Below are 21564 nucleotides of genomic sequence, written 5' to 3' on the forward strand. Positions count from 1 at the left end.
TAATTTAAAATAGTTTTTGGATTTTTGCTCTCAGGGAAGATAATGGAATGACAGAAAATTCTGCATGTCCTCTTGGGAAGAGGAGAAAATGATCCTGGAGGAATTGGGGCAATTTTCTTCTATAAATTAACCTGCACGGTGTGCTCGCATGTGTGTGTGTGCATGTGTGTTTCTGGATCCTAATATATTTGCTTTTTGTTTTTTATTTCAAGTCCATGTACAGTTTTTTGGCTCAGCCAAATGCCATTGCTCATCTGGATTTATCCAATACAGAATGTTCCCTGGACATGGTAACATATGTATTTTTATACATTGTTATGAGTGGGGGGTTGTGTCTCAGAACAGCTACTTAGCTGGGAAAGAATGGGCTTGCTCCCCAATAAAATATTCTCTTAGTTCTAGAAATATTTGAAAATGAGAGTGCTTCGTTTCTTTCTCAGGTCTGTGGAGCTCTTCTTCGTGGCTGCCTTCAATATTTAGCTGTGCTCAATCTCTCCAGAACAGTCTTTTCTCATCGGTATGGATTCATTCCTGCATTATCATTATCATCTAGGAGGGTCTTTCTCTCAGGGAAAGTGATAGTGAGATGAAAATGGTGATAAAGGGTGCTCATTGTGCATGAGAGAAGGAGATGGTCTTAGACCGTGATCTATGAATATTAGACCTTGAAGGTTCAAGTTTTTTATGCTTCTTTTCACCCCGGGTCTGTCTTCCATCAATAACTCCAGCCTGCCTATATGAACTAGATAATAAAGTACTATTTCTCATAGGTGGACAGGCCTTCTCTCTTAATATAGAAAGAGACTGTATGACTTACTATAACTTTCAGAAACTTCTGTAGGTGTGTCTCAGTAATGCACTTTGACGGTAAGTATCAGCCATCAGGGAAATAAAGAGAATAGTCATTCCAAAGCGCAGACACTTTAATTTGCAGAAGTGGAAGGTCAGCCTAAGTACCTTACTTGTCCCTTCCTGACTTAGAGTTGATTGCACAAGCAGGCGGTAGATTACAAGCAACAAGTATTCACACCCAGCAGCAACTGAGCACGCGAGAATGTGGAAGTATGTGGGTTATATGAGTAAGGCATTCGGGGGCCATAGTCATACAACTCAACACTTAATGCTCATAATCATTACCACAGGTCACAAGTCATATTTTACTCATTACATGCGTCTCTAAAAACAAGGAGAATTGCTTCATCTTAGGAATATCACTTTTTTTTTTTTTTTAAACTGGTTTGCATTTTAAAAGCTTTACGTTTTCAAAGGAAAAGCAGTCACTTTCTTGGAAAATTCAGAACTCGGCATGCTTTATTCTACAATTATGCCTCAAATGAGTTATTCTGTATTTGAACGTACTCTTGGTCTTTTACGTCAACAGAGACGTAAATCTTCACCATAATGAACATACGCCACAAATACCTCAATAGGATAAGATCAGAGAGTGTAAAGTGAAGGCGATAAAATGGTGAGAGAAGCTGAGTTTTCTAAGATCTAGGATAGAACACAATGAATTTCTTGACTGCAAAGAATAGGGATCAAATGATTTAAAGACAATGAGGTTTCTTAACCGCTTACCCATTTTTCAGAGTACATTGAATTAATTTTTGTAATGATCAGACATTTTGTTTCTTTTTAACCTTTAAATTTCTACTGAAGCTACAATCCATTCATGGGGTATTTCACAATATCTGAATTACCAGTGAGTAACTTTGCTAGTTTGGAAGTGTGGTGCTGAGCTGAGTTTAACTGCCAATGTGACTCGCATGTTTTATTTTTCAGGAAAGGAAAAGAAGTCCCCCCATCTTTCAAGCAGTTTTTCAGCAGTTCTCTGGCTCTGATGCAAATCAACCTTTCAGGCACAAAACTGTCTCCTGAGCCCTTAAAGTGAGTGGTTAATTCATTTTCTCTAGAGCTTTTAAAGTTCAATTTGTTATTATGAATGTGCTCGAGGGAGGGGGAAAAAGACATACAATCCTAAGACAGACAAGGAAGATGAAAATGCCTTTTTACTTTGGGTCACAAAGGAAATCAAATTCTTTTTTTTTTTAAAGCTGTTATTTATTTATTTGCTTTTGAGTGCCACACCCAGGGCATATGGAGTTTCCCAGGCTAGGGCGTCAAATCGGAACTACAGCTACTGGCCACAGCCACAGCAACGCAGGATCCGAGCGGTGTCTGCAACCTACACCACAGCTCATGGCAGCACCGGATCCTTAACCCACTGAGCGAGGCCAGGGACTGAACCCGCAACCTCATGGTTCCTAGTTGGATTTGTTTTCATTGCGCCAAGACGGGAACTCCCGAAATCAGATTCTTTTTGAGTACACTGTGCACTCTTGATATTATTGCATCTTCCATGAAAAAAAAAAAAAAAATCCTCCTTTGGTTTGTGACCTTGGCAGTAGTCACTGATCTAGAAAAGTTGTGCTTCCGGGTACATTGCTTTCATATTCACCTCTGTTCAGTCCATTTTCAGTATATCCTTGTGTGTGTGTTTTAAAATATTTCCACTAACAGTAATAATCAAACTCTGCACATCCATGTGCAACAGAACCAATTTTTAGGTGCTTTGGTTTCTGAATTCCCTAGATCTCTATCTGTTTAGTATTCTTACTTGGCAGCCAATCTAGGTTATGGGTTAATATCCCCAGTGTAAGGGTAGTGGTAAAGTTGAATTTTTTGGAATAATGTATTATCCTTGAATTTCTGTTCACGATTGCCAGAAATAACCAAAAGGGCTATGGAATCAAAGTCTCTTTGAGTCAAAAGACCATATTGACAAGTAGTTATGACTATCTACATTGTCAGATTTGTTGAAATGTACACACAGATTCCTCCTTTACACAGCTGACATGTAAATCAGCATTTAATTTTTCCCGCATAATTTGTATGAAATGTTAAAATCTATGCCTGCTATTCGTTTTACTAGAAAATTGTCTAATTTGTAAATTGGCTTTTCTTTTTTCTTTCTGAGAGGTGTGAAATTCTTGATTGCAGTATTTTGCAAAGTACATTATAACTAAAACAATGGATGCCTTTAAGAACATTGTTAAGATCCAGTTAAGTGCTTAATAATAAAAAATTCCTGAGATTATAGCAGGGCTTTTTTTTTTTTTTTTTTTTTGCTTTTTAGGGCCACATCTGTAGCATATGGAAGTTTCCAGGCTAGGGGGTCAGATCAGAGCTACAGCTGCAACTACTGGCCTACACCACAGCCACAGCAATGCAGCATCTGAGCTGTGTCTACAAACCTACACCACAGCTCATAGCAACACTGGATCCTTAACCCACTGAGTGAGGCCAGGGATCGAACCTGCATCCTCATGGATCCTAATCAGGTTCACTAACTGCTGAGCCATGAAGCGAACTCCCTAACAGCCCTTTAAAAAAAAAAAAAGAAAAGAAAATGAATCTATATGTTAGAGATCTCTAAATATAACAGCTGCAAATAGTAAAAACATCATGATTCGGATATTTATATGGATCTTAATAAATCTATCAGAATCAATATTCTAAAGGGGATCCTACATTATAATTTAACCTCACTCATTCATTCAACTGATATTTATTGAGCAGTTACAATGGACTAGATACCAGGAGGACACTGGGTAGAAGACAAAACTATTTGAATTTATATAGCATATCAGCAGGAGATTAGCATATTTAAAGTAGTTTTAGTGATAGGTACAGACTGTTCTAATTCTTTCAAATGGTATTGATTCCTATAAAACAGAGAGTAGTTCTTCATTGATTTGTGCTATTGATTTTATAGAATAATCCTTACTACAACAACGCTGAATTTACTGTACTTTATTATAGATATAGACTTGTAAATATTTATACTTAAAAGTTATTTGGTCACAGTTTCCATGTGGCTCAGCAGATTAAGAACCCAACATAGTATCTGTGAGGATGCGGGTTCGATACCTGACCTCACTCAGTGTGTTAAGTATCCAGCGTTGCCACAAGCTGCAGCCTAGGTCACAGATGCAACTTGGATCTGGAGCTACAGCTCCAATTCGACTCCTAGCTCAGGAACTTCCATATGCCACAGGTGCAGCCATAAAAAGAAAAAAAAAAGTTATTTTGTCAATGTTAAATCTTGTGACCTGTTGTTATTTATGTGAATGTTTAATAATAAATCAGTATAGGCAGACCTCAGAGATACTACAGGTTTGGTTCTGGACCGTAGCAATAAAGAGAATATCACAATAAAGCCAGTCACCTGAATTTTTTGGTTTCCTGGTACATATAACAATTATGCTTACCCTATGCTGTAGTTTATTAGGTGTACTATAGTATTATGTCCAAAAATGTATATATCTTAAATAAAAAACACTTTGTTGCTACAAAATGAAAACCACCATCTGAGCCTTCAGAAGCCTTCAGTAACCTTATGCTGGTGGTGGGTTTGAAATACTGTAAGAATGATCAAACTGTGACACAGAGACATGAAGTGAGCAAATGCTTTTGGGAAAAATGGCACCAATAGCCTTGCTTGACCCAGAGTTGCCACCAAACCTCAATTTGCAAAAAAACACAGATATCTGTGAAGGGCAGTGAGATGAGGTCTGCCTGCAGTCTCTTGAGGTCTGTGTTTTACTCAGAAAAAAAAAAAAAAAAAAAGAAAAAAAATGAGAGGAAGAAGGCTTCGAGGCTGAAGCATCTGTAAACAAAATCCTGTATGTACATTTAACGTGATACTATAGTTTGAAAAGATCTAACAAAAGGGCTTGGGTTTACCAGTGAGGATGGAAGGAAACACTGCTGAGCAGCTCCCCAAGTTAGACGCAGAACTGGGTGCTTACAGAACACAGGTCACCTGCAGTGTCGACAACAGCGCTAGGAAGGTGTCATTATCCCTGTTTTACAGCTGAGGAGATTGAAGCTCAGAGAAGCTAAGTAATTTGTCCCAGCTCATTGTGGCAGGTGGGGTTTTCTGGAAGGCAGGGTTACAGGTGGAGACGGGCATGCAGGCTCTTTAGCGGGAAATGGGGAGGGAGAGGCAGTGGAGAAAGCAGGTTGGGGCAGAGGGAAAGTTGAATGGGGGACCATCCCAGCGAAGGCCTTAGCCGACCCAGAGGGAGCTTTGCTGTTGGAATGGTCCTTCCCAGAGCTGTCCTGAGCTGGGGCCAGGAGGCGGAGCCTTTATTCCCCCTGTGGTGATGAGTCCTTGATACAGGCTGCCTTTGAAAGCAGAGGGGATCTTGGGCAAGGGGTACGGGCTGCCCCCAGAAGTGGAGATGGCTTTGGACCAGGTACTTCTCTTTAGTGGAGGCAGTCTCTAAAGAGGCCTGCTGGCCAAGGGAGCTCTGCTGCAGAGTCCACCGCTGTCAGCCAGTGCGCAGCGGCTCAGTCGTGTTCTGAAACTCCCACTGCATCCCTGTGCACCAAGACGGAGGAAGGGAGACCTGCATTTCTTAAGGCCTTGGGGACCCAAAGCTGTAAGAGAAGAAGCTAAAGAAATGCCGCCCCTTTTGAGAACAACACTCTAAGTTTGGACATAGTCATACTTTGAGAAGCTCCTCACTTAATTCACAGTTCTTCAAAAGCAATGCAAAGGATGTAATTGCTTATTTCATAGTTGTGTTTTTTCCTTGGAGACTCTTCCGTCCACATTAAAGTATTTCCAGGGTTTTTTTTTTTTTTTTGGTCTTTTGTCTTTTTTTGTTGTTGTTGTTGTTGTTGTTGCTATTTCTTGGGCCGCTCCCGTGGCATATGGAGGTTCCCAGGCTAGGGGTCCAATCGAAGCTGTAGCCACCGGCCTACGCCAGAGCCACAGCAACACAGGATCCGAGCTGCGTCTGCAACCTACACCACAGCTCACGGCAACGCCGGATCGTTAACCCACTGAGCAAGGCCAGGGACCGAACCCGCAACCTCATGGTTCCTAGTTGGATTCGTTAACCACTGCACCACGACGGGAACTCCTCCAGGGTTTTTTTTAAAGAACATGGTGACAGTGTTCCTCGGTACATCCCACCGTCTCCAGAGCAGCGTGGCTCATGTGTGTCCTTAGGGTGCTTTTTGCTTCAGCATCACTCAGAGAGAGGTGTGCGTCCCCATTTATTGCGCATTCTTTTTTTTTTTTTTTTTTTGTCTTTTTCCCTTTTCTAGGGCTGCACTTGCGGCATCTGGAGGTTCCCAGGCTAGGGGTCAGGGTCGAATTGGAGCTGTAGCCGCCGGCCTACACCAGAGCCACAGCAATGTGGGATCTGAACTGCGTCTGCGACCTACACCAGAAGAATGTGCTCCTCCAAAGTTATCATTAGTGTTGCGTATCCGGGCCTGTGGAAGTGAAATACACATGCTTCTCAGAGTTCCCTGGTGACTCAGTGGGTTAAGGATCTGGTGTTGTCACCGCTGGGGTGTGGGTTCAATCCCTGGCCCAGGAACTTCAGAATGCCAAAGGCCTGGCAAAATACAACTGCCCCCCCACCCAAAAAAACCCTAAAAAACAAATGATTCTCTTAGCCAGTTTGGTACTAATGCTTTAGGATCAAGAGGACCAGACTGAAGGCGGTTTAGAAGAAACAGCATCTCTTGTCATAGAGCTTTGCCCCAGTGTCTGCAAAGCTTTTGTGTATTTGCTCTGTTTTGTTTTACTAGGGATGATTGCTGTGGGTTATTTGTATTTACTTGTCTCATGAGCTGTTACCTCTTAATCGTTGGCCTTCTGCAGTTAAGTATCTTAAAGGATGCCATTTATTTTCTTGGCCTTCACCCACATGTCAGACAAGTAGGAAGAATTTTCCCTCCATCTAAGCATCATGCAAATGCACTGTTAAAATAGGTGGCTAAGTCTTAGAAACTTCACACTTAAAAATATAGGGACCTCTCTGGTAATGTCCTCACTCTCCCATTTTGCTGATGAGACCCTGAGACCCAAAGAGGAAGAGTGATGTACTTCCTGCCACCCAGCACTAGGAACAGGGTCCAGACTGGCCTTTTGGTTCTCAGTACCAGGGGCTTTCAGTAGTGGCTCAATACTGCCCCCAAGAAAGGGCGAGAAGGCCCTTTTTAGGAAAAGAGGAGCATTTCAGTAAGTAACTGAACAGAGGCGTGCACACAGATCAGCTCTCCCCAATCTTTTCTCTAGGACAGTGTTTTTTTTTTGTTTGTTTGTTTGTTTGTTTTGGCTTTTTACCTTTTCTAGGGCTGTTCCCGCGGCATATGGAGATTCCCAGGCTAGGGGTCTAATTGGAGCTGCAGCCGCTGGCCTACACCAGAGCCACAGCAACTCGGGATCCGACCTGCGTCTGCAACCTACACCACAGCTCACAGCAATGCTGGATCCTTAACCCACTGAGCAAGGTCAGGGATTGAACCTGCAACCTCATGGTTTCCAGTCGGATTCGTTAACCACTGCACCACCATGGGAACTCCTCTAGGACTGCGTTTTAGAAGAAGGGACTAGTGAACCTGATTGAAGGAGTGAAGTGACACAGACTCCGCTCCAGCCTCCTTATCGACAGGAATTGTTTTCATGGCTGGAAGCAGCCAGGCTCTTGTACTTTGCCCACCTTGGGAATGCTCTTTCAGTGGATGAGGCCAGAGAATCCCTGGAAGGGGAAACCTCAGAGACTTTGGCCTGAATTAATTCCTTACCTCCCCCTCCCTCTCCCCCCCTCGGTGTTTTTGGTCTCTGCGGGTGAAGGTGCTTTTCCTGGGGACATTGGGAATAGGTGGTCACTCTAGGTGGCACTCTAGGTGGCAGTTATCTTTGTGCCACTACTGTCAGCCTTGCATCACAATTAATTTGCACACTTACTTGTTTCTTTTGCTTGAGAACAGGAACTCTCTCATGCTCATCTTTGTCCTCCTCACAGGGCTTAGTTGAGTCTCCTGTCTTTTTCGGTGTAATTTAATGGATGTGGGTGTATGTGTGAAATTTTTGTTTCAAGCCGGTTCAGTGGTGTTGGATTTTATGGGAGTGACTTGTGAAAGTGGAGCTGATTCATTCTCTTAGATGTGAGATGCATATGGTAAGTCCAGTCTTCTCCACATGCAGATGAGAAAATTCCTTGGCATAGTGGTGATGGGGTTTAATCCTAAAACCAGCTAGTAGCTGGACAGACAGACAGGACTCCGGACCCAGGCTCAAGACTTCTACCTTTTCTCCTGGGCTCTTCCACCCTCACCCACCCCACCTCTGTGGGTATGATTTCACATCCTGGAATATTCTGGAGCCTGCTTTCTTTGCCGACATATTCCCGAGGGAGAGCTGGCTTTACTTTGCTACTCTTGTTAATAACAGTTGCCTAATACTGTTCTAAACATTATGAAAGGTGTTCTCAAGCAGATGCAGGGGGACTTTATCTGTGACGAACACAACTTAATTTCAATGTGCAATTAGGGGCACTGCCCCTTGGTTTATTTGCATGGGAAGAGCAATCTTGTCAGGTTTTGCATTTTTGATGGACCTGCTCTGTGTCAAACAGAAGAACGTGGCCGTGTCATTTTTGTCACCGCTGTCAGTAGGCAGAAATGCAGTCGGCGTTTTAAAAAGCGAGATGGTGCTTGGCGCTTGACCTGTGATTCAGAAGAGGCCTTTTTCTTTGTCTGGGCTCTCTTCGGTGTGCTTACACATTTTTAACGTGTGGAATTTTTATCTAATGTGTGTGTTTCCTCCCCTCAGGGCGCTATTGCTGGGCCTGGCCTGTAATCACAACCTGAAGGGGGTTTCTCTTGATCTCAGCAGCTGTGAGGTAAGAACTCCTTCAGACTCTATACTGGAGTAGATAACAGCCTGAAAAGTACTTTGTCTTTTTCCTAGAAAAAGTGCAATAATGATTCCAGAGGGTATAAATGAAGCAGAAACATGCTTTAGAAGTTTCTGATATTTTGCGTTTTGTGAGTTTTATCTACAAATAGTCACGGAGCACCATTCAGCAAGCACTCAAATGTGTTTTTAATGACTCCCCCCACCCCTTCGTGCCAGTTGCTTAAGTATTTTATGACAAAGCTTTGAGATATAAAGCCTTAAACTAGCTTTATCCTTAGGAAAATTGTACCACACAGTATTTCTTGCAGGGGACAGATGTGTATAGCCTGACTTGGATTTGGAGAGCATAAAAAGGAATGTCTTTGTCATTAATTCTAGTTTTTAATATCCTCAGACAGGAAAATTATGATGCTTCTGAAAATTATAGCAGTTGCAAACACTTTCTATCAAAGTACACACGGAGAAGAATTGAGACTAAAAGTGTCTACATTTTAGGGGTTCCTGGAACTTTTTCAGTATCTTGAAACTTTCAGTTTGTATGGAGATCAGTAAGAAAATACCCAGACACAAAACTACCCAGCCTTTTCAGAGCCTGACTTTTCTTTACCCACCATGTCAAACTCGGTGTCTTTTCTCAGGCCTGGGGGTGGAAATCTCTTCATTTCTATTCCTGGGCCTTTATGCCCATTGTTCTGTCTTCCCTGAACACACGTGCCATGTCCTTCTTCCTCCCCAAGGCCTCCCTTTCTTTGAGGATCTAGTTCAAGTCCAGTCTCCTCCACACCCGCATCAGACTCCTAGTTTTCGATCAGAGTTTGGCCATTACTAGTGTGCAGTCCTGGGTAGCTTCGTCGATAGCGCTACGTCTCAGTTTCTGCACCTGTGACGTCTCTCCCAGCAGGTTGCTCCAAGGTTTAAAAGAGCTCTTCTTTGAAATGTGCTGCTCAGAATATCCAGTCCCTATAATAGTTGTTCACTGATATTGCTTATCTGTCTGTTGAATTTCCTCCCTGACTGCTTCAGCCCTTTGTGGTCTTTTTTTTTTTTTTTTTTTTTTTTTTTTCCCTTCTTCTAATTGTCTAGTACTTAATGATGGTGACATGCATTTGGATACCAAACCACATAATGCCTCCCACAGTCACTACATTAGCCCCTGTTTTCCCAGCTAGGTGGTGACTTTCTGGAGGGCAGTGTTTGTACCTTACTTTGCTTGGTGTTTCCTTTAGCTAAAAACAAGATGTCGCGTGCCAAGCACTAAATATTGAAGATTAATGCTTTACCTCTCTGATAATTCTAGAAACTGACAAGTCTGAAATTGTACCATATACATTCTTTGTGCAGGATTTTTTTTTTTTTTTCATTAATTTTGAACTGGGGTGTGTGATTTACTAGTCTTGTTGTTTGGAGGGGAAACAAAGGAAAAATCCTGGCATGTCTCCTGGCATTGTGAAATTTTCATGTGTAAAATCAGTGCTCTTTTATTTATATTTATAAAGACAGACCATAAAACTGAAACCAGCTCTGGTTATACGAATTAATTATTTGTTTACCAGCACTTTATTAAGGGCATGCCAATAATAAAATTCTTTATGAGGGAAGGAGTAAGAAGAACAGAGATGGAAAGGGTAATTCTATCAAAAACAAAAAAAACCAAGTTAGTATTAACTTGATTGCTCTATTAGGTCAGAATACTGAATTAGCAATGACCCATATCCTTTACTATCCTGATAAAAGAGGTGATTGCTACCAATATAGCATCATTTGTTTAACTCTGTGATTAAAAGTGGAATGGACCAGCTGATCCATTTAGTGATCACCTGATTCCCACGCTTATAGATGAGGAGACTGAAGTCTAAAGAAGCTGAGATAATCCAGCTCACTAATGGCAGAGTCATAATGAAAGTGTGCTTTCCTGGTTGTTATTAATACTGGTAATTATGAAAAGTATTAGACTTTTCTTCTCAAATAAGTTTATAGGCACCATATGCCCAAAGAACACTGTGTTAGTTTGTTTTAGAGCTTTTCCTTCAAACTCCTTTGTGATCCTAATGAGAATAACTCCTGGAGACAATTATATTTGGCAAACCAAAAAAAAAATCAGCATTTCTGTAGTTCAAAAATGGCAGACTGTTGGAAATTTCATTGGGGTTAAGATCCTGACCTAGTGTCTGTGAGGATGCTGGTTCAATCCCTGGCCTCACTCAGCAGGTTAGGGATCTAGCGTTGCCAAGGTGTTGGTCACAGATGTGGCTCAGATCTGGTGTGGCTGTGGCTGTGGTGTAGGCTGGCAGCCACAGCTCCGATTCAACCCCTAGCCTGGGAACTTCCGTAGGCTGCAGGTGTGGCCCTAAAAAGAAAAAAATAAAACTGTTTTATGTGGTAGCAGGGATGTTGACATTCATATGCATTCTCCCCGTGCATCTCTCTGCCTGAAGGGAGGCAATGGGTGTATACATTCTGGCCTGTGTTTAAAAATCTTACTACTTTGTAGTCATTCTTCAAGAGAAGAATAGATAAAATGCTAGGATAGAATTCTTGAAGCTTCATCTTCTTCCAAGTGAGAGAGGAAAATCTCTTATACTTCGGAGACGATGCAAAGGCTAACTGTAGCTAAGGATCTGTTGCAAGTCTGGATGTGGGAATTAGTTCTTTTAAGGAGAAACCCTCCTAAATGTGTTGCCACATTCATTGCAAGCTGCTTTAATGATGAATAGAAAAAAAAGAGCATCGGATATTAAAATTTGTAATAAGTAGGACATTGCAGCAAGTGACTGGTGACTTTTGAGGCAGTTCCATTCAGTTCGATAGTCATTCAACCAGCTTTGAGATGAGAAGGTGGGTTTGCTTATGTGTGTGGAAGCCTTGCTACACCCCTCACTGTCATTTTCCTGTTAGGCTGGGTGTAGCATGGAAAATGGAAATATTTCACCATAGGATGGACATAAGCAATGCAATACATTGCAACTATTTGGAAATGCAAGTATTTCCATTCTCTTAAAATGACTACACACACACACACACATACATACACAGTTGACCCTTGAACAATATGGGTTTAGAACTGCCTGGGTCCTCCTATATGTGGATTTTTTTCCCACATGGTGGTTGGTTGAACCCACCCATGGGGAAGGAATCACAGATAGGAGGGCCAACTGTAAAGTTATACTCGGCTTTCTGATTGCATGGAAATTTGGCACCCGTATCATCTCCCCCCGCCCCAGTTTGCTCAAGGGTCAATTGTATATATCTTTCTCAGGTACCAGATTGCCTTTTGGCATCAAACCCTGCTAGCAAGAAGATGTTTTGAACTGGATCTTGTCAAACCATTTTTTGTTCTTGAAGAAACCTGTGATATCCACATTTTGATGTGAGATAATTTCCCGGGATAGAAATAAGTTTTTCATTAAAAAGGGAACTGTTATAGAAGAAAAGAGATAGAGGGGGTTATTTTATGTTTATTTATTTATTTTTATTTTCTGTCTTTTTTTTTTTTTTTTAGGGCTGTACTTGCAGCATATGGTATATGGAAACTCAGGCTAGGGATTGGATTGGATCTGTAACTGCCAGCCGACACCACAGCCACAGCAACGTGGGATCTGAGCCACGTTTGCGACCTACACCGCAGCTCATGGCAATGCTGTGTCCTTAACCCACTGAGCAAGGCCAGGGGTCGAACCCATATCCTCATGGATACTATTTGGGTTCATTACTGCTGAGCCATGATGGGAACTCCTATATTTAAATCTCCAGTATCTGCCACCTCTTTTTTTTTTTTTTTTTTTTTTGTCTTTTTGCTATTTTTTTGGGCCGCTCCCGCGGCATATGGAGGTTCCCAGGCTAGGGGTCCAATCAGAGCTGTAGCCACTGGCCTACGCCAGAGCCACAGCAACGCAGGATCTGAGCCGCGTCTGCAACCTACACCACAGCTCACGGCAATGCCGGATCCTTATCCCACTGAGTAAGGGCAGGGACCGAACCCGCAACCTCATGGTTCCTAGTTGGATTCGTTAACCACTGCGCCATGATGGGAACTCCTGCCACCTCTTTTTAAATGGCACCTGTTCTTGAGGAAGGAGAATGAATTATTAAAATTCATTAGATTTTGTTTTTCTTTGCCTCTTGTCCCCATTATGGATATTTGAGTATAGAGCTCTTAGAACTGGAATAGCTGAAATAGTCCCCCTTCCTTGAGTGAGGCAACACTTCGCTCTTGAAAGAAATGTGATTTTGTTTTTAATATTTCAGTAAGTATTGAGTGATTCGGTTACATTTACTTTTTGATCTGGCTTTCTTTTAGATAATGCTAGTGTGTGGGATCCAAATGAGAGTCATTTAAAAACCAGTTTTACATGCATACATGCAGACACAGCCTCTTAATATGCAAATCCATTTAAAAGGATTTTCATTTACAGTAATGGAAAAGCTTTTACTGTTTTGGGAAAGCTTTACATTTTGGGGGGAATTTTAGGCACCTGATAACCTGTGAATTCAATCAAATATTCTTGGTTAACTGAAAATCTGTTATTTTCTTGTTTAAGATTTTGATTTTTGTTTTGGGAGTATATTTTTGTTGAAGCATTTTCTCTAACTCTTTGCTTTTTTACATGGTGGGTTTTTTTATTTTTTAGTGTTTTTTTGTTTTGTTTTGTTTTGCTTTTTAGGGCCACATCTGCAGCCCATGGATGTTCCCAGGCTAGGGGTCTAATTGGAGCTACAGCTGCCAGCCACAGCCACAGCAATGCAGGATCTGAACTGTGTCTGCAACCTACACCACAGCTCACAGCAATGCCAGAGCCTTAAGCCACTGAGCGAGGCCAGGGATCGAACCAGCAATCATGGTTCTTAGTTGGATGCTTTTCCACTGCGCCATGACGGGAACTCCTACATGGTGTGTTGATAAAGATGTCCACTTCTCTGTTGTTATTCTACTTACTGCTGATAACATCGTTTTTGTTTTTTTTTTTCTCCTTGGGCTTTCCTTAGCTTGGCCATTGTGTAAGTATTTTACGAATCAATAAATTAGGACGTATTGATATTTTTTAGTATTGGAAAATATTAGAACTATGGGTTTATGCTACACATATCAGTCAGGAGTATTTGTGAAATCAACAGCATCGAGCACTGACATCTCACCTTTATTTTCTGTTTTCACAAGTGGAATGTGTTTACCATACAGCATAAGAGGAAGTAAAGATTTCCTTGTAGAAATTTGACTTCTTCACAGAGAAATTACCGGCAGCAAATAATGAAATTGTAAAGGCTTATGTTTATCTTCTCAAAAGCATAATTTTTTTTCATGCCCTGAAAATCAAATTATGTTGCTTTTGAAGTGTTTGCCCAAATCACTTCTTGCTTGAATGTTAACACAGTCTCCACAGAACATTCACTTCTTTGAGTATTAACAAACTGTGGCCTGGACCAGTGTTTTTCAAAACTATTTGTGAAGAACCTGGCGGTGGTTGCTTTTAAATTTCCAGTCTATCATAAACCAGTACCTTTGCAAAAATATAATAAAAATGGCCATAGCCCCACATCCTGGTTATTGGTTGGTCTTGGTTTCCCTGAGGTGGATAGACAGGCCTCTTGGGGCAGGGGGGTCTGCCTCTGTTGGACACTCCCCTTCAGAGTTCCCAGCAGGCACCTCCTGCTGATCTGCTGTCACCTTAAAAAGTAGAAAAGACTGAATTTAAACACGCCTGCTGAAATACTCCTGAATGAAGCGATACCAAAGCTCTATCTGTGCAAAATTCTGCTTTACACACAAGCAGCCAGGGAAATTGGCAGGTTTAGGTCCAGAGAGCCATAGAAATACTGCCGCTGCATCTCAAATAGTGTAATCAAGATTCTTTAAATTTTTACATCAGGATCTCAACACGTAGAAAGTATTATAAATATGGTATAGATTTAAAAAAAAAATTAAAATTTTCTTAACTAAATAGAGAAATTGCTGTGTTCCTTGGCACATAGTAAGTTCCCAAAAAAAGAGTTTCTTTTCCCTTACTATATAGTAAATTCACTGAACAAAGGGCCACAGCTTGGGAAACTGTCCCCTGCACAATGCTTTTACGCATAGTAGGAACTCAGTTGCTGAAGGGAAAACAAAAAGATATTCTGATCTTTGTAAACTATGCTTTGGGTTTTATGGGGAAACATGGAAAGTACTGGGTTTTATAGGTTGCCTTTCTCTTTGGAATAAACTATGAGATGAGAATAATTATTTGCTCTTAGTTTTGCTATGAGCTGACCATGACAATACTATTCAGATTAACCTAACATCTTCGGTGGCTCGGTGAGTTTGTACAAGTCATTTTGTCACCACCTTCAGCTCTTTACTACCTGCTTTATTGTAGTGAGAGCTCACACCATTGCTGTAGAACACTTAGGGATGGGTCTTACAGTAGCTGAGATTCCAGATTAGTTTTTATTGTCTCATTTGGTCGTTTTGCTGCTATATGGTAGAGAGGTATACTTAGAAATTGGTAATAATCAAATAAAACAGCAGCAGTTTCTTATGTATAGAAAGCGATTTGTTAGATTTCCAAAAGTCAGAAACAAAGAATATTCCTTGGATTAATGGAGACTGACTTGCCAGTGGTGACGGGGGGTGGGGGGGGTGGGGGGGTGGTAATTGCCTTCTCTTTGTTTTTATAACGATTTGAAGACTTATGGGAAATGGGAAACCAAGTAATGAGTAGAGATTGACTTTTTACCATTGATGATAGCTTTTTTGGATTTGATAAGTTTTCACTAGGTTTAACACTTTATTTCCTATGTTTAATTCTTCAGTTTTACCCCTTCAGTAGGTGACCCTGACCCTTTTACCCTGTTTGGTTTGTGTTTCTCTAGCTGAGGTCTGGAGGTGCACAGGTATTAGAAGGCTGCATCGCCGAAATCCACAACATCACCAGCTTAGACATCTCTGACAATGGTAAGTCAGAATCCGAGAAGACAAGAAATGAAAGTATTATTTGAAGCAAGTTAGTAAAGGGAAAATCATCTTTAGCCCAATCTAGAGGACACTTTAATGAAGCTGTTATTTCACTTCTTGACTAATAGGGCCTCTTAATTTAACAGAGCTTATTTATGACAGAATTCTGTGCCAGAGTCTTCATAAGTTGATTCCATGGCCAAAAATGCAGTAAAACAAATTCAGGTTAAAAAAATAAAATAAAAACCAGTGCATTAATAAAGCTCTAAGTTGGACCTTTTGCGTGCTTGGTGGTCATAAAATTGAGCCCTTGTTTTTTTATTCAGAAACTTGTTTCATTAGCTTCAGTTCTGCTGGTTATAGTAGCATGAAGTATGAACCTGCTAAATGTGCACAGACAACTTTAACTGCACTTTCAGGGAACAGTATGTTGGCATCTTCTCTTACAAAGCCATAGGGAGGGATAAAACTTTCTGCTATTATGTATCCCCATTCCTTTATTTATTTGTCCACTGATTGCACAAGAGATTGAGATGCGTCTTTGTAGAGAACGTGTTTATCCCTATGAAATAATAGGACATGAAAAGAAAAGAAAAAGTTCCTTGGGCGGTGGGCATTAGAATCCCAGGGCTCTCAGAATGGTCCAGAAAAGAAATCCGACTGCATTGCAACTGTGTTTAACTGTGTTCTAGCTGAGATTTTATTTATCCACTTGTTTTGATTCTTCCTATACTCTGATTCGTTCCAGGTTTAGAATCTGACCTATCTACCTTAATAGTGTGGCTCAGTAAAAACAGATCAATACAGCACCTGGCGTTAGGCAAAAATTTTAATAATATGAAATCCAAGTAAGAGTTTTCACTTTTTTTCAATATGACAATGATGACTATAACCAGCCTCCTGAAAACTTTTGATTTGATTCCACTGTCCACATCTTTAAAATCTCTTTAGAAATCTGACGCCTGTGTTGGACAACTTAGTACAGATGATTCAAGATGAAGAATCAGTGAGTATTATTTTTAACACTTTTGCCTAAAATCTTTTGTTTGTTGCTGTTCTTACTAATTATGTCCACTGGATTAATGCCGACATCCTCCCAGATACTTTTGTCCCTGTATACATGATCTATTAGTGCTATCATTTTGAAGTGCAAGAGATATTTGTCCTCTAGTACGTTTCTAGAATGTACTTAAAATTTACTTACCCTTCACTTTATTCAACTCATCACTAATTAAGGGAAGATTAAAAGTAATAGATGAAAAGAACTATACGTTGACTCCTAAACCCATCTTTTAATAAGCCTCACTACTTCCTGCAGCAGCTAATACAGTAATCTGCAAGCATGAATTTTTACTATCTAGTTGACTTTATGACCTTATATCATGCTGAGAAACATCATAGTGCTAATTTGAATTTCGTCTAGTAATTACGCAGAATTACAAGAGACTAAGAAAGTTGTCCCCCATCTTAAATTGTTTCTGGAGCTCTAATAATCTTTCTTATATTTTTATCCCCTTTTAGTTGCTCTTGGCTAAGACTTGGTTCAGGGTAAAGACATTGACTTTCAAATAATATCCTACTTTGCTGCCCTTGGAAATACATTAGAAAAAAAAGAGATACTTTATAGACAGAGTGGGAAGCACTCTGCCATTAATTCTTTCATTGAAACCTATAGTATCACATCTTATATTTTACTTACGCTCTTTAAAATTTGTCCCTTTCCTATCTTAGTCCTATTCAGCCACCAGAGAGCTTTTATGATTCCTAAAATCCAAGTCAATTTGTATAATGAAGATTCATATTATTCATATTTTGCGAGAGCTACTATTGTAGGTCATAAGAGTGATTTCCTCCTATATTAATCATGTGAGACATGTCACATTTTTAAAAAGTATTTTTTTCCCCCTTTGGAATTCATATAAGGTAATTGCAAATTCTACTCTAATGGTAAGCTAAATTTTCTGTGAAAGCCGTGGAGTCAGGAGAGACGGACCCTGGGACTTCTCCTTGTTGTCCCTGCCCACATCTGTGGGGCTCTATCTGGAAGGCAAGAGAAAATTCTGTTGTCCTGCCTCTCCATTGTGTGGATATAATTTCTAACCTGTGGGCTCAAAATGAAACTCATTATTATTTAATGAATTCAAGCACGTCTCTTTGTCCTCACTTGCTAATAAACTCCATATTTTGTTCCTCTTATACCGGGCTGTTCATGTTAGAGGCATAATTAGAATGTAATTTGTGCTTTTCAGAATATATGCAGTTTGTTTTACGTATTTAATTTGACTTTACACCACCCTGCCGTATGTGAGTTTTTTGCCTTCTCAGGATTGGCCCAGTTTTAAAAGATTGGGGAAGCTAATATTGCAGAATCATATTGAGGAATCATCTCCAAATATTTGCTCCTTAACACACATTTTAGGAAAATTTATATTTTATAAAAAATATATTCTTTTCTTTCTTGCTTTCTTGCTTTCTTTCTCTTTCTTCCTTTCTCTTTCCTTCCTTCCTTCCTTCCTCTCTCTCTCTCTCTCTTTCTCTCTTTCCCTCTTTCTCCTTTTTAGGACTGTACCCTTGGCATATGGAGGTTCCCAGGCTACGGGTCGAACCGGAGCTACAGCTGCAAGCCTACACCACAGCCACAGCAATGCCAGATCTGAGCAGCGGCTGAGACCTACACCACAGCTCTTGGGAATGCTGGATCCTTAACCCACTGAGCAAGGTCAGAGACTGAACCTTCAATCTCATGGTTACTAGTCAGATTCATTTCCATTGCACCACAAAGGGAACTCTGAAAAATATATTTCTTAATTTCAGGTTTTACTTACTACATGAGGGTCTTCAAACTCACTTCCTATAGTTTTCAAAGTCCCTTACTCAGAGATAATTTTGATATTTAAGACACACTTGCAGGATGGTAAACTTTGCTCCATACATGTGGATTCTGTCAAGTAATAAATTTGAGAAGTGTGCCGCTAATAATGTACAATGAAAAGCCTTTTGTGTTCATGTCATCGAAAGGTAGGTGGCTTTTTCAGAAAGCGATTACCTTCTATTTTTCTTCTTTCTACTTCTGCATCAGTAATGTGCAAAACAGTTTAAAATGATTAGGAATTGAGTCTTGTGGCTATAAAAATTCCACCAATAACTGGCACCATTGGGCTCTTTTAGTTTGTTTTTTTTTTTTTAAGAATTTTACATATAAAAATTTTGCTTTTTACGTTCTGACCCTGTGTCTGTAGAGCTTGTTGTTAGCCCATGGAAACTTTATTCATCCAGTATTGCATGGTACGTTTAGTTGGAAAACCTTGATGTACAAGCTCGAGTGTCGCCTTCAACTCAAGACAGTGGTTGTCAGGCTGTTGTACCCAGAGTCAAGGGACGGTAACATCGAGGTGCCAAGATGTCGGGGAATCTTGCTTTGAAGTATTACATGCAAACCCATGCTGTGACCAATAGAACAGGACGTGTGTGTCCTGGGAGTGCCTATAGCAAAAAAAACAGCTTGTCAGATTAAGCATGTTCAGCCCTGAACAGAAAAAGTAAGATTTCAAATACTAATGTTACCTGGAACGACAGTAAATCAAGACGGGATGACCTTATAAATATGCATGCAATTCAGGCTGTTCTGTTCGCATTAATGACTCTGCCTATTATTTTTAAGTGTTAACTGGGGTGTATTAGAATTTGAATATAGTACTGGAATTGGCGCTTACCAGCTTGGAGACTTGGCAGTTTTCCAGTATTAGGAAGAGGCTGTAATATATCATTTTTCGTAGCAGTTAAATAGGGTTTATAGAAATGATGGGAGATGTGATTACAGCTTATTATTAAAGCAACACTGCTTGTGTTTTCTTTAAAACATTAAAGTTTCCCAAGTCTAAAGCATTCTTAATTAAGTTTTTTCTTAAATGTAGAATCTTAAGAAAATTGAAGCCATCTCCCTAAACCTGCTGAGTCTAAGCATATGTAGGCTTTTGGGCTGAAGTTTTAATTGCTTTAACATTTATGCTATGCAATTTAACTCCTAAAAATTGATTCTAATTCATATGATATTACCTTCTGATTTTGCCATAGATGTATTCAGCTTAGAAAACATGGTCAAATTTGGACAATAAGGACAATAAGTGCAGTCACCTGGGAAAACTATTCCCAAGTGCGTAATGCCACTTTGTGGATGTGAGTCTTGAAACCATCAATACCCACATCCTGCCTTCTGAGCCTTTTTGGCAGATGTGCCTAGAACAGGTGTTCTGTTGGAAGTCATGGTTAAGCAGTTGAGTGGACACACATACACCCTAAGATTTGTGTGTGGGTCCTACAGTCGACCCAGTCCCAAGGGCCACCATGGAACCTGGTCATAGATGATCCTAGAAGCTGCTTCCAGCATCCACCTTCCTATAATGTCAGAACTGCTTGTGGAGTAGGCATTTAGAATTGTTTTGCATGGCTGGGCCAATGTAGACCACCTCACGCCACCCAGAAGACCTTCAAATCCCTCAGGGAGGTCTCAGTTCTGACTTTCAGAGCAACGTTGGTTTAAGCCCTAGAAGTCTCACCACCTCATGCATTTGGTGAAATTAAAGATTGCAAATTTAAATGCCTACAGGGCTAGGAAGGTGACATAAACAAGTGTGAGCTGGGTGTAAATAGGCAGCCCTCTTCATTTTGGGGGGGTCAGATGCTGTGTCGGCCAAGCAAAATATGGCTCCTGGCTGCTCATCTTACCTGGACAGTAAGTGGGTTGACTTGGGTTCACCATACAGCTTATAGTAATGAAAAGGTCACTTGGTTTTTTTTTTTTTTTTTTTTTTTTTTTTTTTTTCAGTGATACGTGTGTTTTCTGATGGGATTTTATAACTTAGAGCTAAGAGTGAAGATCAAAAAGATCTAGGATAAACCAATAGAGACACTGTTGTGTAGGAGTTACAAACTCAAAATCTGCAACCAGACTCTGATTCTTGTTCAGCTCCTACTTTCCGTGTGACCTTAGTTGCATCATTTAACCTTCTGATCCTCATTTGAGAAATAGGGGTAGCAGTACCTAATATAAGAATACCTAAGTATTGAGTTTGCTGGGAGGATTCAGTGACTAAATACATGTAAAAAGCTGAAATAGTGGCTAATCATAGTAAGTGTTCAATATCTGCTATTACTCATCTTGGCTGGTTTTTATTTTGCATTTATCCTCTACTAGTCTTTTAAGATGTCATTTTTCTTTGCATAGAAATGAAATGGGTAAAAGAAATAGTATAGCCATGCTGAAGTGCAGACATTTTTGTGTAGTTTTTTTTTTTTTTTTTTTCCCATCCTCCACTTCAAGAAGGCAGGCACCTACCACTCAGGGTATCTCTCCATGGCTTCCCTTAGAAAAGAGGTGACTTGGAGTTGCTGCAGTGGCACAATGGGTTTGGCAGTGTCTCTGGGGCACTGGGCTGCAGGTTTGATCCCCAACTGGGCACAGCAGCTTAAGGATCTGGCATTGCCGTGGCTGTGGCTCAGAGCTGATCCCTGGCAGGGGAACTCCATATACTGCATGGAGGCCAAAAACGGGGGAGAAAAAAGGAGAGAAGCAGAAGAAAGGTGGCAGATAGTCAGCTTTAAGACACAAGCTCTTGGGAGTCCCCACTGTGGCGCAGCGGTTAATGAAACTGACTAGGAACCATGAGGTTGTGGGTTTGATCCCTGCCCTTGCTGAGTGGGTTGAGGATCCGGCGTTACTGTGAGCTGTGGTGTAGGTTGCAGATGCGGCTTGGATCCCGTGTTGCTGTGGCTCTGGCATAGGCTGGTGGCTACGGCTCCGATTAGACCCCTAGCCTAGGAATCTCCATATGCCACAGGAGTGGCCCTAGAAAAGACAAAAAAAAAAAAAAAAAAAAAAAAAGACACAAGCTCTTCATGTCTGATTCCA

General features: G+C 40.7%; 1 protein-coding gene across 6 annotated transcripts in view; it reads left to right on the forward strand.

Moving 5' to 3' along the window:
- CARMIL1 (capping protein regulator and myosin 1 linker 1) overlaps nucleotides 1–21564 on the forward strand; it is a 317002-nt gene that overhangs the window by 193635 nt on the left and 101803 nt on the right. For 4 of the 6 annotated variants that reach the window (XM_013977486.2, XM_021099791.1, XM_005665641.3 and 1 more), the window contains exons 14-20: nucleotides 213–290; nucleotides 441–517; nucleotides 1783–1887; nucleotides 8642–8711; nucleotides 15575–15656; nucleotides 16405–16504; nucleotides 16608–16662. In XM_013977486.2, coding sequence (XP_013832940.1) covers nucleotides 213–290; nucleotides 441–517; nucleotides 1783–1887; nucleotides 8642–8711; nucleotides 15575–15656; nucleotides 16405–16504; nucleotides 16608–16662 — 567 coding nt within the window. Of the gene's footprint in view, nucleotides 1–212; nucleotides 291–440; nucleotides 518–1782; nucleotides 1888–8641; nucleotides 8712–13711; nucleotides 13724–15574; nucleotides 15657–16404; nucleotides 16505–16607; nucleotides 16663–21564 lie in introns of all 6 variants that reach the window. The other 2 variants (XM_021099790.1, XM_021099792.1) reach the window with 1 other exon arrangement.

Source organism: Sus scrofa, chromosome 7, assembly GCF_000003025.6.
Source record: "Sus scrofa isolate TJ Tabasco breed Duroc chromosome 7, Sscrofa11.1, whole genome shotgun sequence".
Lineage (NCBI taxonomy): Eukaryota > Metazoa > Chordata > Mammalia > Artiodactyla > Suidae > Sus > Sus scrofa.